This window comes from Caloenas nicobarica, chromosome 3 (genome assembly GCF_036013445.1).
Source record: "Caloenas nicobarica isolate bCalNic1 chromosome 3, bCalNic1.hap1, whole genome shotgun sequence".
NCBI lineage: Eukaryota > Metazoa > Chordata > Aves > Columbiformes > Columbidae > Caloenas > Caloenas nicobarica.
In genome coordinates, this window is record NC_088247.1 from 55,573,153 (window position 1) to 55,588,913 (window position 15,761).

The window sequence follows — 15,761 nt, forward strand, 5'->3', positions numbered from 1 at the left end:
TCCAATGCTTTTGTTAAAGAAAGAAAAAAAATCAGTAATGTTGATGTAAAAGCTATGTGTCTTTGTGTAAACTAAAGATCCTTCTTATAAGTATTTTATGAGAGCTTTACTCTGAAGAAAGAGGCAGCCCATGTGGTATATTGCTGGCACTTCATAGTAAAGTGTTATATAGATACTGCAAAAATGAATTATTTATTGAAGTTAATACATTTTTCCATTGGACAGATATACATTTCATTGAAAATATTTTTACTCAGTCTGTATTTAATAAACCAGATATGCTGTGTTTATTCCTTGACCAAAAAAAATGAGCTCTACTTCTTTGAATTCACAGTGTTTTGCTATATTCTTAAGCACCAGGCAATCAAAGCAGAGCTCTTTGTATCATTCTTCCCCCTGCAACTGTTCTACTGTGTATACCAGCTTTCCAATTCAAAGCAATAAAAGCATCGATCTTCTAACATCTTGACAGTGGAGTTCCTCTAATTCTGCATTAGCACTAAACACAAACAAAAAATTTAGTATAAGCAGCCCCAAGAGACGCTTCCACCAGATTTCTGCATTTCCCTGGGCTAAATCAGCTCCTGGAAACTTAATTTAAGAAACTGACACAGACACTGCAGTTAGAATGGTAAATCTACTCCCTGTCAGTTTCTTAAATAAAGTTTTCAATCATTGATTCAGTCTACAGAGACAGAGCTCTGTTCTAGTTACTCCTCTCAAGCTACGCTCATTAAAGATCATTGCTCCTAGTGTTTCATCTTAATCCTGGCTGGAAACTGGAGGGTCTTTGGATACAGAGCTAGAGACTAAAGAGATTTTTTTGAGTGAAATTTTAGCTAGCCAGCATGAAATGCTAGCAAATAAAATATGCACACCTAGCTACTGTGACCATATGATTCAAATGAAATGAATGCAAGAGACAGAAAACACTTGGAAATAAATTTCCTAAATTGTTGAGCACTTTCATGTTTTTGCTCCTGGTTACTTGTGATATTTTATTGGCAAGACAGAAAAGAGTCCAACATTAAAAATCTCTACATAATATTTGGTGACGATATTTATGCCGCTTCAATGCAACTAAGTATAAGATTAGCAAAATAATGGAATTTTTTTTTTGAGGTCATTTTACCATCTTAAATGAGGTGTTCTTGTACTATATAAAAGAACACATATATTCTTATATATGCAGGTAGTTCTCTGTGCTTTAGCAGCACTGCCTGCCACATACTCAATACATAAAAGAGTGACAGGCTATTCATCTATGGATTAATACCTTAAATGGTTTAAATTGCTACAGTTTCTTTTGGAGTACATCAGGTACTTTGCTTCATACTAGCTAAAAAAAGCTAGTATGGCATCATAATATTATTCCTCAGGGTGTGCTTCTGAAAACTTAATAAAAACCATGCATTTACTCAGAGTTATGCAGTGAATCTTTTTAAACGGCTTTGAATTCTTCTTAGAGGCTGCAGTTCACTAAAGTGTTGGGCATCATCATGTCTTAGCAATAGCTCACAGGAGAAAAGGAGGCACACTTGAAATGTTTGCGAACATCAGCTTGTTTGATATTGTCATTTGTTTATTAACACAGATGACGAAGTTTCTTTTTGGTATGTTTCCATGACACTTGTATTATCAGAATAGAAGTTTGTTAATAGCTTATTTTTCATTTCTGGATCAAGGAGATTTGAACCTGTAACACCTATACTGGATATGTGGGAGTGCTAACATTTTCCATTCCAATTTCTAAATGCTGCCTACATGCCTCAATAAGTCAAGTTTGGAAGAGTGTAATATTTTCTTCTGAAAATGTCGAAACAAATTTTTTGTAGTGTTGTTCACATTCTTTTCATTTTGAAAGCTAAAATTAGATAAAACTGGAAGTAGTCTCATTATTCAGACTTATTTCTGAGGCACGGTGAAGAGAGGGGAAAAAAGAGTTATCAGTTCTGGAAGAGGAGAAACTATGCATCCTGTTTCTTAGAAATACTTCAAATAATTCTCAAATGAAGGAAGCAACCAATATGCAAAACATCTGTAATTCACTCTGTGTTCCAGATAAGTTAGATCTTATTTCTGTACTTATATGACAGTAGTGGATAATCAAATTAGCTTTAATAAAACTAATCTGTCACCCATGCTGAGTGACATGATATCACACCACAAAGAGAGAGAGCAATTTCACCTACTGTTAAATTAATTACTGCATGTAAAGTGAAAAGATTTTGATTTATGAAATCTGAACATAGCCTTAGTTATTCTAATAATCATCATCACCTTCAAGGACATGAATGAACTCTTTATGAACTAAAGTTTTTCACAGTCATATAAAATGTTCCTATGACAAATGTCTTTTTCATTTAAAAAATAAATAGAACCTTTCAAACAGGAACTAAGGGTGTTTTTCAAAATCTAGGGAGTAAGTACAGCTCAGACAAAAGGAGCTCCTGCCATGTTTGAGTACCAAAAACTGTGACAGTTTTTCCTATGTCCTGATGGAATTGCAGCTGTTCAATCCCTTAAAATCGGTGAACAACACATCTAGATGTAAAATGTGTAAAACTAATGGTCAGAAATGTCCTTGCTATAAATATTTAGCAGTGTTCTGTTAGAGATCACTACACACAGGCTTTGTACGCATAGTGCAGAGTGTGCATTGGTGTGGCTTCACTGATCTCACTTTTGTTTTACTGGCCCAAATTTGCAAGCTATGTGAATGCTGCACAGCTTCAGATCTGAATCTAATTCTGTGGATGGTGACATCTATCAGCCTGGTCAGTAGTGGAATAAGTTGTAGTGAAAGAGCCTGAAATAGTCGATGCAGGATAGCTATTCCACAAAATTTCTTGAACAGGGCATAAGGTCTACATGGAGATGGCTCACATTTCCACTTCTGCCTCTGGGCTTCATTACCAGCAGGCTGTGGCTGTCTTCCTGCTCAACATCTCGCCTAGGCTCCCTAAGCAGCTTTTCAGAGTCCTTCAGGAATATTTAGCCCTCTCTTTCAACTTGGTCCTTTCTATTGACTACAGAGGAATTCAAATCACTTAAATGTGGCTATTTTATTTCATACTGAGAGTGCAAGTGAGGAGTAGCTATGCATTTTAAACTGATGCTTTAGCTCATTACAACCTGCCCACAGAAGTAAACCCTTTTGAAAATATTCGCCTAAGTTACATTTGAATCAAACTGAGTAAGATGACTTCACTTGCTTTGTAGTAATTTCCTGACTCATCCAGGCTTCTTTTAATTTTCCTGAAATCTTAATGCGTATAAAATCACTGCCGACTAGAAGTGCTTAGACTATAGACCACTACGTACAATTTATATAATCTTGGCCTCGTATTTAATGAATAACATCTACACAACAATAATCTCATGTTTCCTAACACCACTCCGTGATAACAATGTTGCTTCTGTGGTCTGAGAACTCTGTTCAAGTGTACTTACTGTTTCCTGCATACACTGTACTTGGTAGATTTTTCTTTACCTGAGAGCAGAGGCTGATTTAAACAAACAAAAAATCCTACACTGTAGACTTGAGCTCCACCCTAAGGTCATGAATGAATTGAGTTGTTTAAAGAAAAAAAAAAAAAGAAAAGACACTGTACTCACGCATTTTGTTTTACAGCACCTAACACTATGTAATAACCAACACCAAGGGACACTAACAAACCACATCAGCTGGAAATTCTTTCTGCACACACTCCATAAATCTACTGATGTTTAAGTTCTACACCATAGACTTCTGCATCCTTCCTTACTAAATGTTGGACCGTGCTAAAATTTTGTCTTGGTCAGAGATGATCAAGCAAAGTATTTCTGAAATGGCTTGGCAACTCAATAAACCATTTATTCTAGAAAATGGAAGCATTTTAAGGATACTAATTTTACCCTGTTAATTTACTCAAGGCCTAGACCTTTTTGTTTGCAGCTGGGAGGACTGTGTTCCCAGCTCACTCGAAGCTCTGCGGTCTTTTGGATATTATCCAAATATAAGATGTCCTTGTGCTTAGAATGCTTTTATTTAGAATTAAGAGGTTATTTGGATTCGCGTCTGCAAACTCTAAGCATTATCGATCTGTGTATTTGCCTGGATAAACCAAGACAGGAGACATTCCTCCTTTAAGTTAAATCTCACCTGACTAAAGGCACATATGTAAATCAAATTCCATACCCAATTTGGAATTTTACTGGTACAAAATTGTTCTTTAAGAAGAAAGTAAGGACCAGGATTCTAGGTTAATGAAAAAAAAAAATCAAATGAAAGACAAAGAGTTTCATAAATATGAAAAGTGGAGAGACTAAAAATCAGTTCAGATGCAACGGGATTAAAAAGATCAGGAATGTTAAATATGTGTGATCCCTAAACAATTATACAATAATTATTTCCTGTATAACAACTGTGCATTAAAAAGGAAAGGGAAGGAAAGGAAAAGGAAAAGGAAGAGGAAGAGGAAAAGGAAGAGGAAGAGGAAAAAGGAAAGGAAAGGAAAGGAAAGGAAAGGAAAGGAAAGGAAAGGAAAGGAAAGGAAAGGAAAGGAAAGAGAAAAGGAAAGAGAAAAGAAAAGAAAAGAAAAGAAAAGAAAAGAAAAGAAAAGAAAAGAAAAGAAAAGAAAAGAAAAGAAAAGAAAAGAAAAGAAAAGAAAAAAGAAAAGAAAAGAAAAGGAAAGAAACACAACTGCCAAGCTTTATTTTGACCCTTCAGTGAGGGCAGTTTTTTTCTTTAGACAGGAAGAGTTCTACTTGCATGAGAAAATGTTGCTGCCTGATGGGAGTTAGTTTTAGTGGAAAAGTGAGATAACAGAAGGAAAAAAAAAAAGCCTGTAGAGGCCTCTGTGTATGTGAGGCATCCAGAACTACAAATGCTTTCAGACCCTGATCTTTTATCACTGAAGCCTTGTGTGATCATTCAGTCTCCAAGCACCCTGTTCTTGCTAGTTTGAGTTTGAAAAATGAAACAAGTGGTTACATGGTTGTATTTGACAAAACTGTACAGAAGCTTGTCAGTTTTGCACAGATTTCAGCAATTCCTAATTAGACAAATGGAAGAAACTTTTTTTTCCCATGACACAGCAAGCCACAACCATTGAAGCCAGTACAATTTAATTTCCCTGACTCGGTGAGATCTCCTGGACTTTCAAAGAAAATCATCCTGATTCATTGCTGCCTCTTTTTTCTCTTGGCACTGTGTTTGGGATCAGCTCCTCTAAGATGCACCTAAAAAATCATTGATAGAGCAATGTACTGTAATTACAACAAAGACGTATTAATAGTATACTTAATATGTACTAGTAGTAATACAGTACAAACAGAGCTATCTTCATTTTGAGCATTGCTGGCCTCCTGCTGCTACTTAATGCAAAGAAGGTTTTATTAATTTCTGGCAGCTCATACAAAGCTTTCTGCTGCCATGTTCTGCCATCGGCTGTTGTCAGCCAGAAAATGTTATGCGCTGTGCAGTTAACCCCAGCAAAAGTTGTTATCTGCCATATTAAACACAGGCACAAAACCATCGAGAGCTCAACATTTTTTACAATCTAAGCTGAAATAAAATTACAGACTTAATTTTAAGATGCCTCAGCTTCTAATCTGTGAGATCTGAGACTGAGACCTCCAAACTCTAGCCTTTGTCTAATCCAGCAGTACTTCTCCTGAACACTGCAAGTACCAGCAAGTCTTAAGAATGTCAGCAAAGATGTCCTACTAAATATTTTCCTCTGTTTTTTCCCTCCTTAATGAATAGCAAAATCTACTTTAATGCACCAATTTTCATTAACAGGCTTTACAAATACCAGCAGGATTTGCAAAAGCAGCACAATGATCATCAGTAAAGCTCATACAGATGTATTTCTGTGTCCATGAAGGAAGCAGCTGTTTGTTGAATTTAGGATAATGAAATCTTCCTTGACATACAGACTGTGAACAACATCATATCGGCATGCCCAATGTGTATCAACAGTTCTTGTTAGGTTTCATAGCTTCAAGGCTTATCAGACCATTTCTCTCCATTTCCCTGAACAATGTTTGAGCCACAGATGTTAGAAAGAAAACAGATGGAAAATACACTGGAGAGTACAACAAATCCCCAGCTTCTAGTGTAGACTTTCTATGTCCACTAAAACTATATTCAAACAGTCAATTAAGTAAATAACAAGTGGAGTTTGTCCCAAAATAGCTCTAAATGTTTTCAGTATAAGAATGTTAATGACAGATACTTCATCCTCTCCTTGGCTTACGCAGCTCTACAAGGAGATTCAAATCCTTAACAGTTTTCTCACTAAGAAGTAAAACTTTTTCATAACCTGGGTGACATTCATTACTAAACAAGAACTGCTCTGCTTCTATGGTTGCATACACGGGGACATGGTTTGAAGGTTACAGGCAAGTTCAAAGCAATAAAAATTGATACCTGAGAAGAGAACTGTGTAGTGAATAGGCTCCTTCTGCATTTATTCTTATCCTAGGCATTTGGGGGATAGGAATTTACAGGGTTTACATTAGGTATTTGCTTGTGGAAGTCTGGATTGATTATCATGCTTATTCCAGCCAAGTTTGACCCGAGCCATGGATGATGTCTAATCTTACCAAAACCAGATTTCACCTCTACTTATCATTTCGCTTTCTGAAATTGGCCTTGTTTGTTAATTGATTCAAGACGTAAGAGTTACATTCCTTGAAAGCCTTCTCAACTACAATCTTCTTTAAGATTTGAAGTCAAGGTTTTCAGTTGGGTTTTTTTTGTTTTAATAACACGAAGAATTAAGGAATATAGCACTTCTGTGACATGCATCAGGCCTACTGTGTGAGAAGAGGAAACAAAACAATATTTTACTGATTATTCAGAGATAGGAATAGAATATGGATCTGATAAAGATCTGTAATTTTTTACTGGCAAACGCTAAAAGACTCATCTTGAAAAAAACAAGATTACTTGTTCCTAATGTCAGCATTCAATTTAGCTGCCAAACAATGATTTGAGGGCAAGGGAGTTTTCTAGATGTAACAAATAATTTCAGAAAATCATTTGGAGATAAATTCAGGGATGGAAGAAAGATGGACTTCGTGAAGTTTTATTTATATATGTAATTATAAGTATTTTAATCTGTGATTATATTTCCTATGTAAATGGGAAATTTACTTGTGCTTTTAACCTATAAAATTTTTGATTACTGCACCCTTTGTAAGCAAACATAACCATCCCTAGAGCAATGATGTTCTAACCAGAGAGCCCAGTTTTCATCTTTATGTTTAGCTTGTCCTGATCCATTTTAACTTCATCTGGCAAATGCATAACAAATAGTTCCTGCAAGCCAGTTTATCCCTTTCTTTTTCAAGGAATATATTTTTCACCCTTTGTCTGCACTTAAAGTATTTTTAGTCCATCACAATTCTTCTGAAGGTATTGCAAATGATAAAATAGAGCCAGACAATGAGTCTTGTTCATTCGTGCTGCGTCTCTGATTGGAGACTAGAGGTAAAGGATTTTCCATGGTAACTAAAATAGCTTAAAGTTCTTCTGACCATAACATGATGGATTCCAATTTTAGTCATTCAGGAATAAATCTATTACTCTAAGCAAAGTTACTCCAAAGATACCCATTCTTCAACTTCTTACCCCAGATGAGAAGGCCAGTGTGTTACTGAGGGGCTGTAACAGCTCTGACTGCAGAAAGAAAAATAGTCTTCTGGCTTGGATGTAAGGTAAAAATGCCCATTTCCAAGAAACATCTTGGTAGGGAGAGTTCCAGAGAAATAAGAGGTTTGCTGGGGGTGAAGACTTATAGCAGTAGATAAATGTATCTGTTGAAAAATTTGTATTGTTTATGCAAATATTCACTGTTGATTTTATCACTTTTAAATGCTTGATGTTAGTTGCATGACTAAATTCATGCAAAGCATCATACATTTACTCATTCAGTTTATTACTTGCTGGGTTGGGCTGTTGTGAGAATGTAGAGTATTTATTCATCACAAAAATATTTACAGTCTTTCCTGCCATCTGATAGTTGAGTATGGTTATACAGGGTAATAACTGATTTTTTTTTTTAGTGTACAAAAATTCTGAACTTTTAGACAGGAACTACAACTTACAGAAAAAAACATTCAGCTACAATACAGTGTCAGGTGTAATCACAGATCAACTGACATGTCAGTCATGACATTATCCAAAACCTCCCTGGATGGAGTTACCTTTGCATGAGTTAGTGCAAAAAGGGAAAATAAGTGGGACTGAAAAAACTAACAGTTTTTGAAAGGAGAGAAATGTGGATGCAACATATCTGCTGCAGAACGGTATTCTATTTATTCCTTTTGGCACAGTAAACCTAATTAAATAGTTACATTTTAAAATCTTTATGAGAATCTTAATTATTAATGTCATCAACAGGCTGAAAAAAATGTGGGTTAGGTGTGGGGAGAGTTTGGCTCCACAAAGACATTATTTAAAAGCAATTTTCTTTGCATGACCGAACACATGTGCACACAGACTAGATAGTCACACTTTACAATGAGGTTGCACTTATAAATAATTTATAAAGGGTTGGTAAACACTGTAGGCTCTTACAGAATCCACAAAGTCCATAGTTTTGTTATGACTATGTATAACACCCTCAAGTAATGTGCAACCAAGTATAATTTATGAAAGTCATATCCGTAGTGTTGTTTATGATGTATATTAATCATTCATTAATCCTTTATAAACTATTTATAAATGCGATCTTAATGGAAAGCATGGCTGACTAGTTACTCCATGGCACTAGCTGCAAGGGAGTTAAAGGTTGCAGGCCTCTTTGCCCCTCCATTTTAGCAAGCTAAGCAATCTTTAGATGAGGAACACTCACTAGCTGTTTCCTTACAGACTCCTAGGAAGTTAGAAATCTGAAAGAGGCATTACAAAGAGGCAATACTTGTGAAAGAGGCATTACAAAGAGGCAATACTTGTAATAAAATGTGAAGAAACCTTTGTTTTAAATCTTCTCCAATATTTTAGCAGAACTACCACAGGTCTGCTTCACAAGGTCCATGAGACAAAACTTCTTGCAGGTGACCCACTCATATTAAAGTCTATGAAATCTTGGTTCCCAAGGACTCTTGTAGAGTTTGGTACATCAGACCACCAAAATATAGGCCATATTTCTAGGAACTGAGCAGATGAGCATTGCTGTGTAAATGTGCATATGCGCTAGTACTTGTGGTTTGCACAGGAAAACAGGCAATGTAACAGAAATTACTGCTATAATCTAGGTTACCATAATGTCTAGGAACAGATCTTGGCTTGCAGGGTTATTCTTACTGCCAAGGTACTGCTACTTGCGCTTGCTGCAGGCAAGCTCCACTAACTTCTATGTGACAGTGCGGTTTTATCACCGCTCTTTGCTTCTTTATGCATTCTGTGAAATCTCTTGCTGAGGCATTTGATGCCAGAGTACCATCCCAGCACATTAATTCATCACTTGTTCTTTTGCAGGAAACAGATCTCATTCTGACCTTCAATATCTCAATGCATCGTTCTTGGTGGATGGAGAATGGGCCAGGCTGCACCGTGACCTCAGTAACCCCAGCCCCAGACTGGGCACCAGAGGATCATCGCTATATCACTGTCTCGGGGTGTTTTCTTGAATATCAGTACATAGAAGTGGCTCACAGTTCTCTTCAGATCTTCCTTGCAGTAAGTGTTTACAGATTATATAATCCCCACCACCTTTTCTAGATTTCTTCTTCCAGAACGTCATTACCAGAATACTGGAGTATTGTGCCATCCATTTACAAACCCTGGCTCTAAGTGTTAGTTTTGTTATGAAACTCTGTTGTCTTGCACCTGGTTCAAGATGTCTGTACACAAAGAGCTCCAACACACGTTTATTGCTGTGAGAACTGCTGACATGACACACTCTGTTTTCCTGACTGCCATTTTGCCGGTTGATCATGCCACAAATAATTTATAGCAGGTTACATTCAAATTAGACTATAAGATATAAGTTGTGACATAATAAGAAGTTACAGCCATGGTTGTGAAAGCTAAATTAAATATAAAAGAAAAGCCAAAATGAAGGAGAAACTTATAATAGTAAAAATAGATTTGCTGATTGGTCCACAGACTCAAAACTGATCAATTTGTCTTTAACCATATTAGTCAATATGCACTTGGGGTGAATGGGAAAGGTTCTTCCCAGAAGAACACAATGTTGTGTTTGTTATATGAAAATCAAAACCAGAAATCTTAAATCCTTCTAGGAGGAAAAAAATCCACTGTTACACTGCATAAAATTTATAAGGAATAAAACCAGTTTGTTTTGGGGGAAATTGATAGGTTTTTCAGCCATGTTTACCTGTACTAATAAGTTTGCCTTATGTTGTCTCTGACCTAGATGAAAAGATGACATAAACACTGAATTAATTACATTGAATGGCAATCTGCATTTTTATGTTTGCTCTAGTGATACAAACATGTTTATGCCCAGGTGGAGACACATATGACTGCACATAAAACTGTTACTATATACCTAAATTTGGACCAGTGCCTGGGTAAATGACTCCCTCTATACAAATTTTTTGGTCAGGAGATTCCACTGTTTTGTCCAAAGAGGAGCTATACCAGCAAAAGAGAGAGCAAATCTGGTTAGCCAGATACAGAAGTTAATGTAAGGCAGTAAGACAGTCAATAATATGTAATGTGGTCCTCAGCTACCCAAAAAGTGAGCAGCTTTTCCATCTGCCTATTCCCCAGCCTAGCTGTAAATGACCAAATATCAGGTGAGTTTGGAACAGTATATTTTTCTGTCAATAGATCTCTGTGTGAGCTCTGTGTGCTAAAGGTTGGTGGCTGATTCACCCGAAAGCCCAGCTGCCTCCTTTAAGGGGAGCCATCCCAGGTCTTCTTCGTGCTCGGCAGCTCACTGTGTTGTAGCAGAGAAAAGGGACCCTGACCAAGTAGGTGGCAAGGCAGGCAGTAGATAGGTCTGGAAGACAAAAGCAACCCTTTCTCCAAATTGTTCACACCTGTAATTTTGGCAAGCCACAGCTGGTGCAAAAGAGACAATGAGGAAAGTGCAACAAAATCAGCATGAACAAGTAAATGAGATTAAAATAGCTTTACAATTTTATTTATAAACAATTGTTATCACATGAGCTTAACTCATAGAATCATTTAGGTTGGAAAAGACCCGTAAGATCATCGAGTTCAACTGTAAACCTAACACTGCCAAGTCCACCACTAAGCCATGTCCCTAAGTGCCACGTCTATACATCTTTTAAATACCTCCAGGGGTAATGACTCAACCACTTCCCTGGGCAGCCTGTTCCAGTGCTTGATAACCCTTTCAGTGAAGAATTTTTTCCTAATATCCAACCTAAACCTCCCCCGGTCTAACTTGAGACCATTTCCTTTCATCCTATCACTTGCTACTTGGGAGAAGAGGCCGGCATCCTCCACGCTACAACCTCTTTTCAGGTAGTTGTAGACAGCGATAAGGTCTCCCCTCAGCCTCCTTTTCTCCAGGCTAAACAGCCCCAGTTCCCTCAGCTGCTCCTCATCAGATTTGTGCTCCAAAACCTTCACCAGCTTTGTCACCCTCCTCTGAACTCTCTCCGCACCTCAATGCCTTTCCTATAGCGAGGGGCCCAAAACTGAACACAGTGTTCAAGGTGCAGACTCACCAGTGCCGAGTACAGTGGAATAATAACTTCTCTAGACCTGCTGGCCACACTATTCCTGATACAAGCCAGGATGCTGCTGGCCTCTTTGGCCACCTGGCCACACTGCTGGCTCATGTTCAGCCAGCCGTTGACCACCAGATCCTTTTCCACCAGGCAGCTTTCCAGCCACTCTTCCCCAAAAGTTGCATGAGGTTGTTGTGACCCAAGTGCAGGACCCAGCACTTGGCCTTGTTGAACCTCATACAATTGGCCTCAGCCCAATGATGCAGCCAGTCCAGATCCCTCTGTAGAGCCCTCCTGCACTCAAGTCCTCCAAAGGAGATATCCAGGCTTTTCTACATTTTTGTGCGTGTGTGTAATGAATGATGAACAATAAACTCAAGGAATACATAATTCAAGCTCAGTTGTGTTCCTGATGCAGCAAGGTTTTTGTGTGTCTGTGCCTAAACAGAGCTGTGTTTCTAGATGAGGTCATTCTTTGCAAGTCAGAGGAATGGTTCAGGATAACAAACCATTGGTAATTCATTAGCTGTAGCCAGCTACAGCTGGTTTTAGATTTCCATTCATGTTACGTTAAGTGTGATTATCATAGGTAAAGAACTACACAGTATATGCATGGGTCAATTTTCCAGACCTGGTGCTTGCTTCTTTACTGTTTACATCGTTTTCACCTTCCCAGCTGTGGGCACGGGATTCCTTTTCTAATAGAAATGATAGCATAAATTCACTATCATGTTAAATGTGGTGAGAAACAGAGGAATTATCTGGTACTGCTTAGTGACATATAACACAAAGTTAGAAAAGCAAATATCGCTTAGTTTTCAGCAAACTAGCTTTCAACAAACCCAAGCCTGAGATCAGATTGATCTCCAGTTAGCAGAAAGAAATTAATCTTTCTTTTCAATGTTATTTTATGGTAAATTAAGTGGATCATGTACTTTAAAACTATAAATTGCAACCAATTAATTGGTTACTTGCTTTCTATTTGTATTTCTGTATATTTGTGATGATGATCAAGTTAATGTTGATGTTTGGCTTTTTCATGGACTGGTAGCACTGCAGCAAATTTTAAGTATGTTTCCTACTGCATACTGATAAAAAGTTACAAGGACATTCAGCTTCACTGAGGACTACTTATGTCGGTCTTTGAAAACATTGTACTGAGTGTTCTTTGTACAGCTTGCCAGTAGACTCACAAAGAATCTAGCTACAGATTAGGCTTCACATAGATGTGGTATTTGCTGTGGATTACTAAATGGAAAGAATATGACAGCTAAGATAAAAGCTATAAAGCACCCCATGGTTTATACTTTCTCAAAAGCAAGTCTCCAGGTGGGCTGTGGAATATTTCAAGGATTGCAGACAAAAACTCTCCTGGGGAGGTGCAGAATACTCGTAGTCTCCAAAACCCATACTAGAAACAAACAGCACCGGACTGTGAACTATACAAATGATGCTGCTAATTCTGTGCAAGTCAACACAGATTTTTGGTTTTTAAGAGTGAAATTTTGGAGAATTTTCACTTCTCCTACTACTGAAACAAAGTCATATTTAAAGCAAATGGAAGGTTAAATGATCCCAAAGATCAGGAGAGCGCACAGTGTGCTGAGTGGTGTGGTGTTTATTACATAATACCAGCCTTAGAGACTAAAGAGAGACAGATGTCCTGATGCACAGATATTTCACCAGCTAGTCCTGAGGAGTGGATTTTGCTCAGAGTAAACAAACAACTGGGCAAAATTGCTAGTTTAGCTCACACTGAAGAAGTAACAGAAAATTCATTTTGTTGGTCTCTCTACTTTGACCAGTTGAATGCTTATGGTTTAGAAAATCTTCAAAATGGGGAAAAATTGAGAACTAATGAGAGCAAGAAAATGCTCTGACAAAACAAGAATTATCCTAATTTGGGTATTTAGCTTCTATGTATGCAAAGCAGGGCTGGAATAACCCACAGTGATAATAGGGGCTGCAATGCAACCACAGCAGCTCTTGTGTCCCATGACACAGAGCATTTAGTGCATTGGATGATGGTAGTAGAAGACTACAGCCTATTTAGAACCTATCAGTAAATCAATCCTTGCATCACAAATATTAAAAAAATTACCATATAATGCACTTTTATGCCTGTCTTTTAGCCATTTCTATGTCAGCACATTACTTCTTGCTCAGCCACTGATTTTTTTTTCATGTTTATGGAAATCTATCGTGAAAAACTTCCACTGATTTTTCACTCAACTATTGTAGTAGTTGCCTCTCTGAAGTGGTACTCATCAAAATCTTAGTGCCACACACCATGCTTCTCAGTTTACTCAGTGCTCCATACTAATAACTCCCATTTGGTGCTTTTGAGAATGAGCCACATTGCTATCACTTTATGTCTTACCATCTTCTTCCAGCAAGTTAAAAAGAGAGAGGGGTTCAGAGTGAAGAAGGGAGAAAGCAAGGGAAGGGAATCTATTTCATTCTTAAGAGCAGCTTTGGAGCCTGCAATGCTGCAAAATAAACAAACATATTTTTTTTACAGCATGCAGCTGTATGGAACTGAACAGAACTGCTAAGGGCGTGATTTGTTCTGCTTTGCATGAAACCCTGGGGTCTGGGAAAACATGTGGGGAAGGTATTTCTATGGAACATTTCCTTCCTTTCCTGCCCTCCCCGATTCCTGGCAAACATCATAGCTGTAAAGGTGAGATCTTAGCTTCGTTGCACTTTGACAGCAACAGGAATTCATTTAATGTTGTGCTGATACATGGAGAAAAAAAATGCATCATTTCGGCCACAGCTAATTCATTTGTTTTGTTGCATAAAGCTAACCCTCAATGCAACCTATGTTCACATGCTGGGCCAAATTCTCCATTCCACTCTCCTCTCTCAGGGAAGTCCCATTTACAGAGCTACAGCATCTTGAGCACCTGGACCATCCAATGTGCTCTGCAACAACCACAATTCTGCCTGTTCCTTGTGCCTACATGTTAACAAAATGAACTGATCTGGTGATGGCATGGCTTGGATACCCATAAGATTCATACATTAAAGTGTCCTTATGTGCTTAATGGTTATTGATTCTTGCTGCTTACATCTGAGAAGCTATTTCATTTTCAGGACTCCTGGGTTATCAAGGATAGATACACTTAAATTACTGATCTCTGGAGAGAATTGTTCCAGGTAAGGAATGAGGTCAGTGGTTCTAATGGAGATTTGATTTGCTACCAGTTTGTGAAATTTGACTTGCATTCTGTACGGTATTTGCAGAGTGAAGGCTGAATGAAAGTTCCCACCCCTGAAAGTTAGGAGATATAGCGACCACTTCACCATGGGAAAGGCAGTGACATGGGTAGACACAGTGCAGGGAATATTCCTCTGTTAACCTTGGCATGTAATGTCAGTGCTTAAGGTGGTCTTTGGCTCTGTGTATAAATAGTATATGCATCCCAGCTTTTTAGTCACACAGCTGAAAAAGGGTCACCCGCTAGCAGTTTCACAGCCACCTACACTCATCAATGTCTAATTCTAGCTACAGATCCTACATACAATTTTCTTGATTGGCACTTATTGAACTCTTGTCTTATAACAGAAGGTGAAAATCTTTTTAGTTCAGGCCCTGAGCTGTGGTTCAGGTCAGTGGGTTCTGTGTCTAGGTCTGCCACAATGTCCTTGGGAAAGTTATTTCATCTCTCTGTGCCTCTTCCCAAGTGCTGCAGAGGAAAGCAGGCCTAAATTTTTCATGTTTGGTTTATAAGACACTGTACCATTTGCACAGATAGTGATCTCTCAGATGTCTCAAAAAGCCTCTAAATGTGGATGGGACCCAGTACAGTAAGGCCTTTTTGATACAAGGAAATTATAATAATAGTAATTGCATTTCATACAGAAATGAAGCTTTGATTCTCTGCATCTTCCTTCTGCCTGTGTTTTACTCTTTGATTATGCATGACCTGCCCTCACTCCCACAAGGCTGTTCTTGCAAAAGTTGACACATTAAAATCCATTTGTAGATCAAAATTCTGAAAACATGCAAATAAGAGATCAGCCTTGGAGATAAGTGTGACAGAATTACATATCTATTTGCCAACGCAGGATTAAAAGTATTTATTATGCTT

The 15,761-nt window shown here is 37.8% G+C and overlaps 1 protein-coding gene across 1 annotated transcript in view; it reads left to right on the forward strand.

The window, feature by feature from the left end:
• NKAIN2 (sodium/potassium transporting ATPase interacting 2) overlaps positions 1 to 15,761 on the forward strand; it is a 539,262-nt gene that overhangs the window by 453,840 nt on the left and 69,661 nt on the right. The window contains exon 4 of the mRNA XM_065631942.1: positions 9,473 to 9,673. Within this exon, the coding sequence (XP_065488014.1) occupies positions 9,473 to 9,673 (201 nt within the window). The remainder of the gene's footprint in view (positions 1 to 9,472; positions 9,674 to 15,761) is intronic.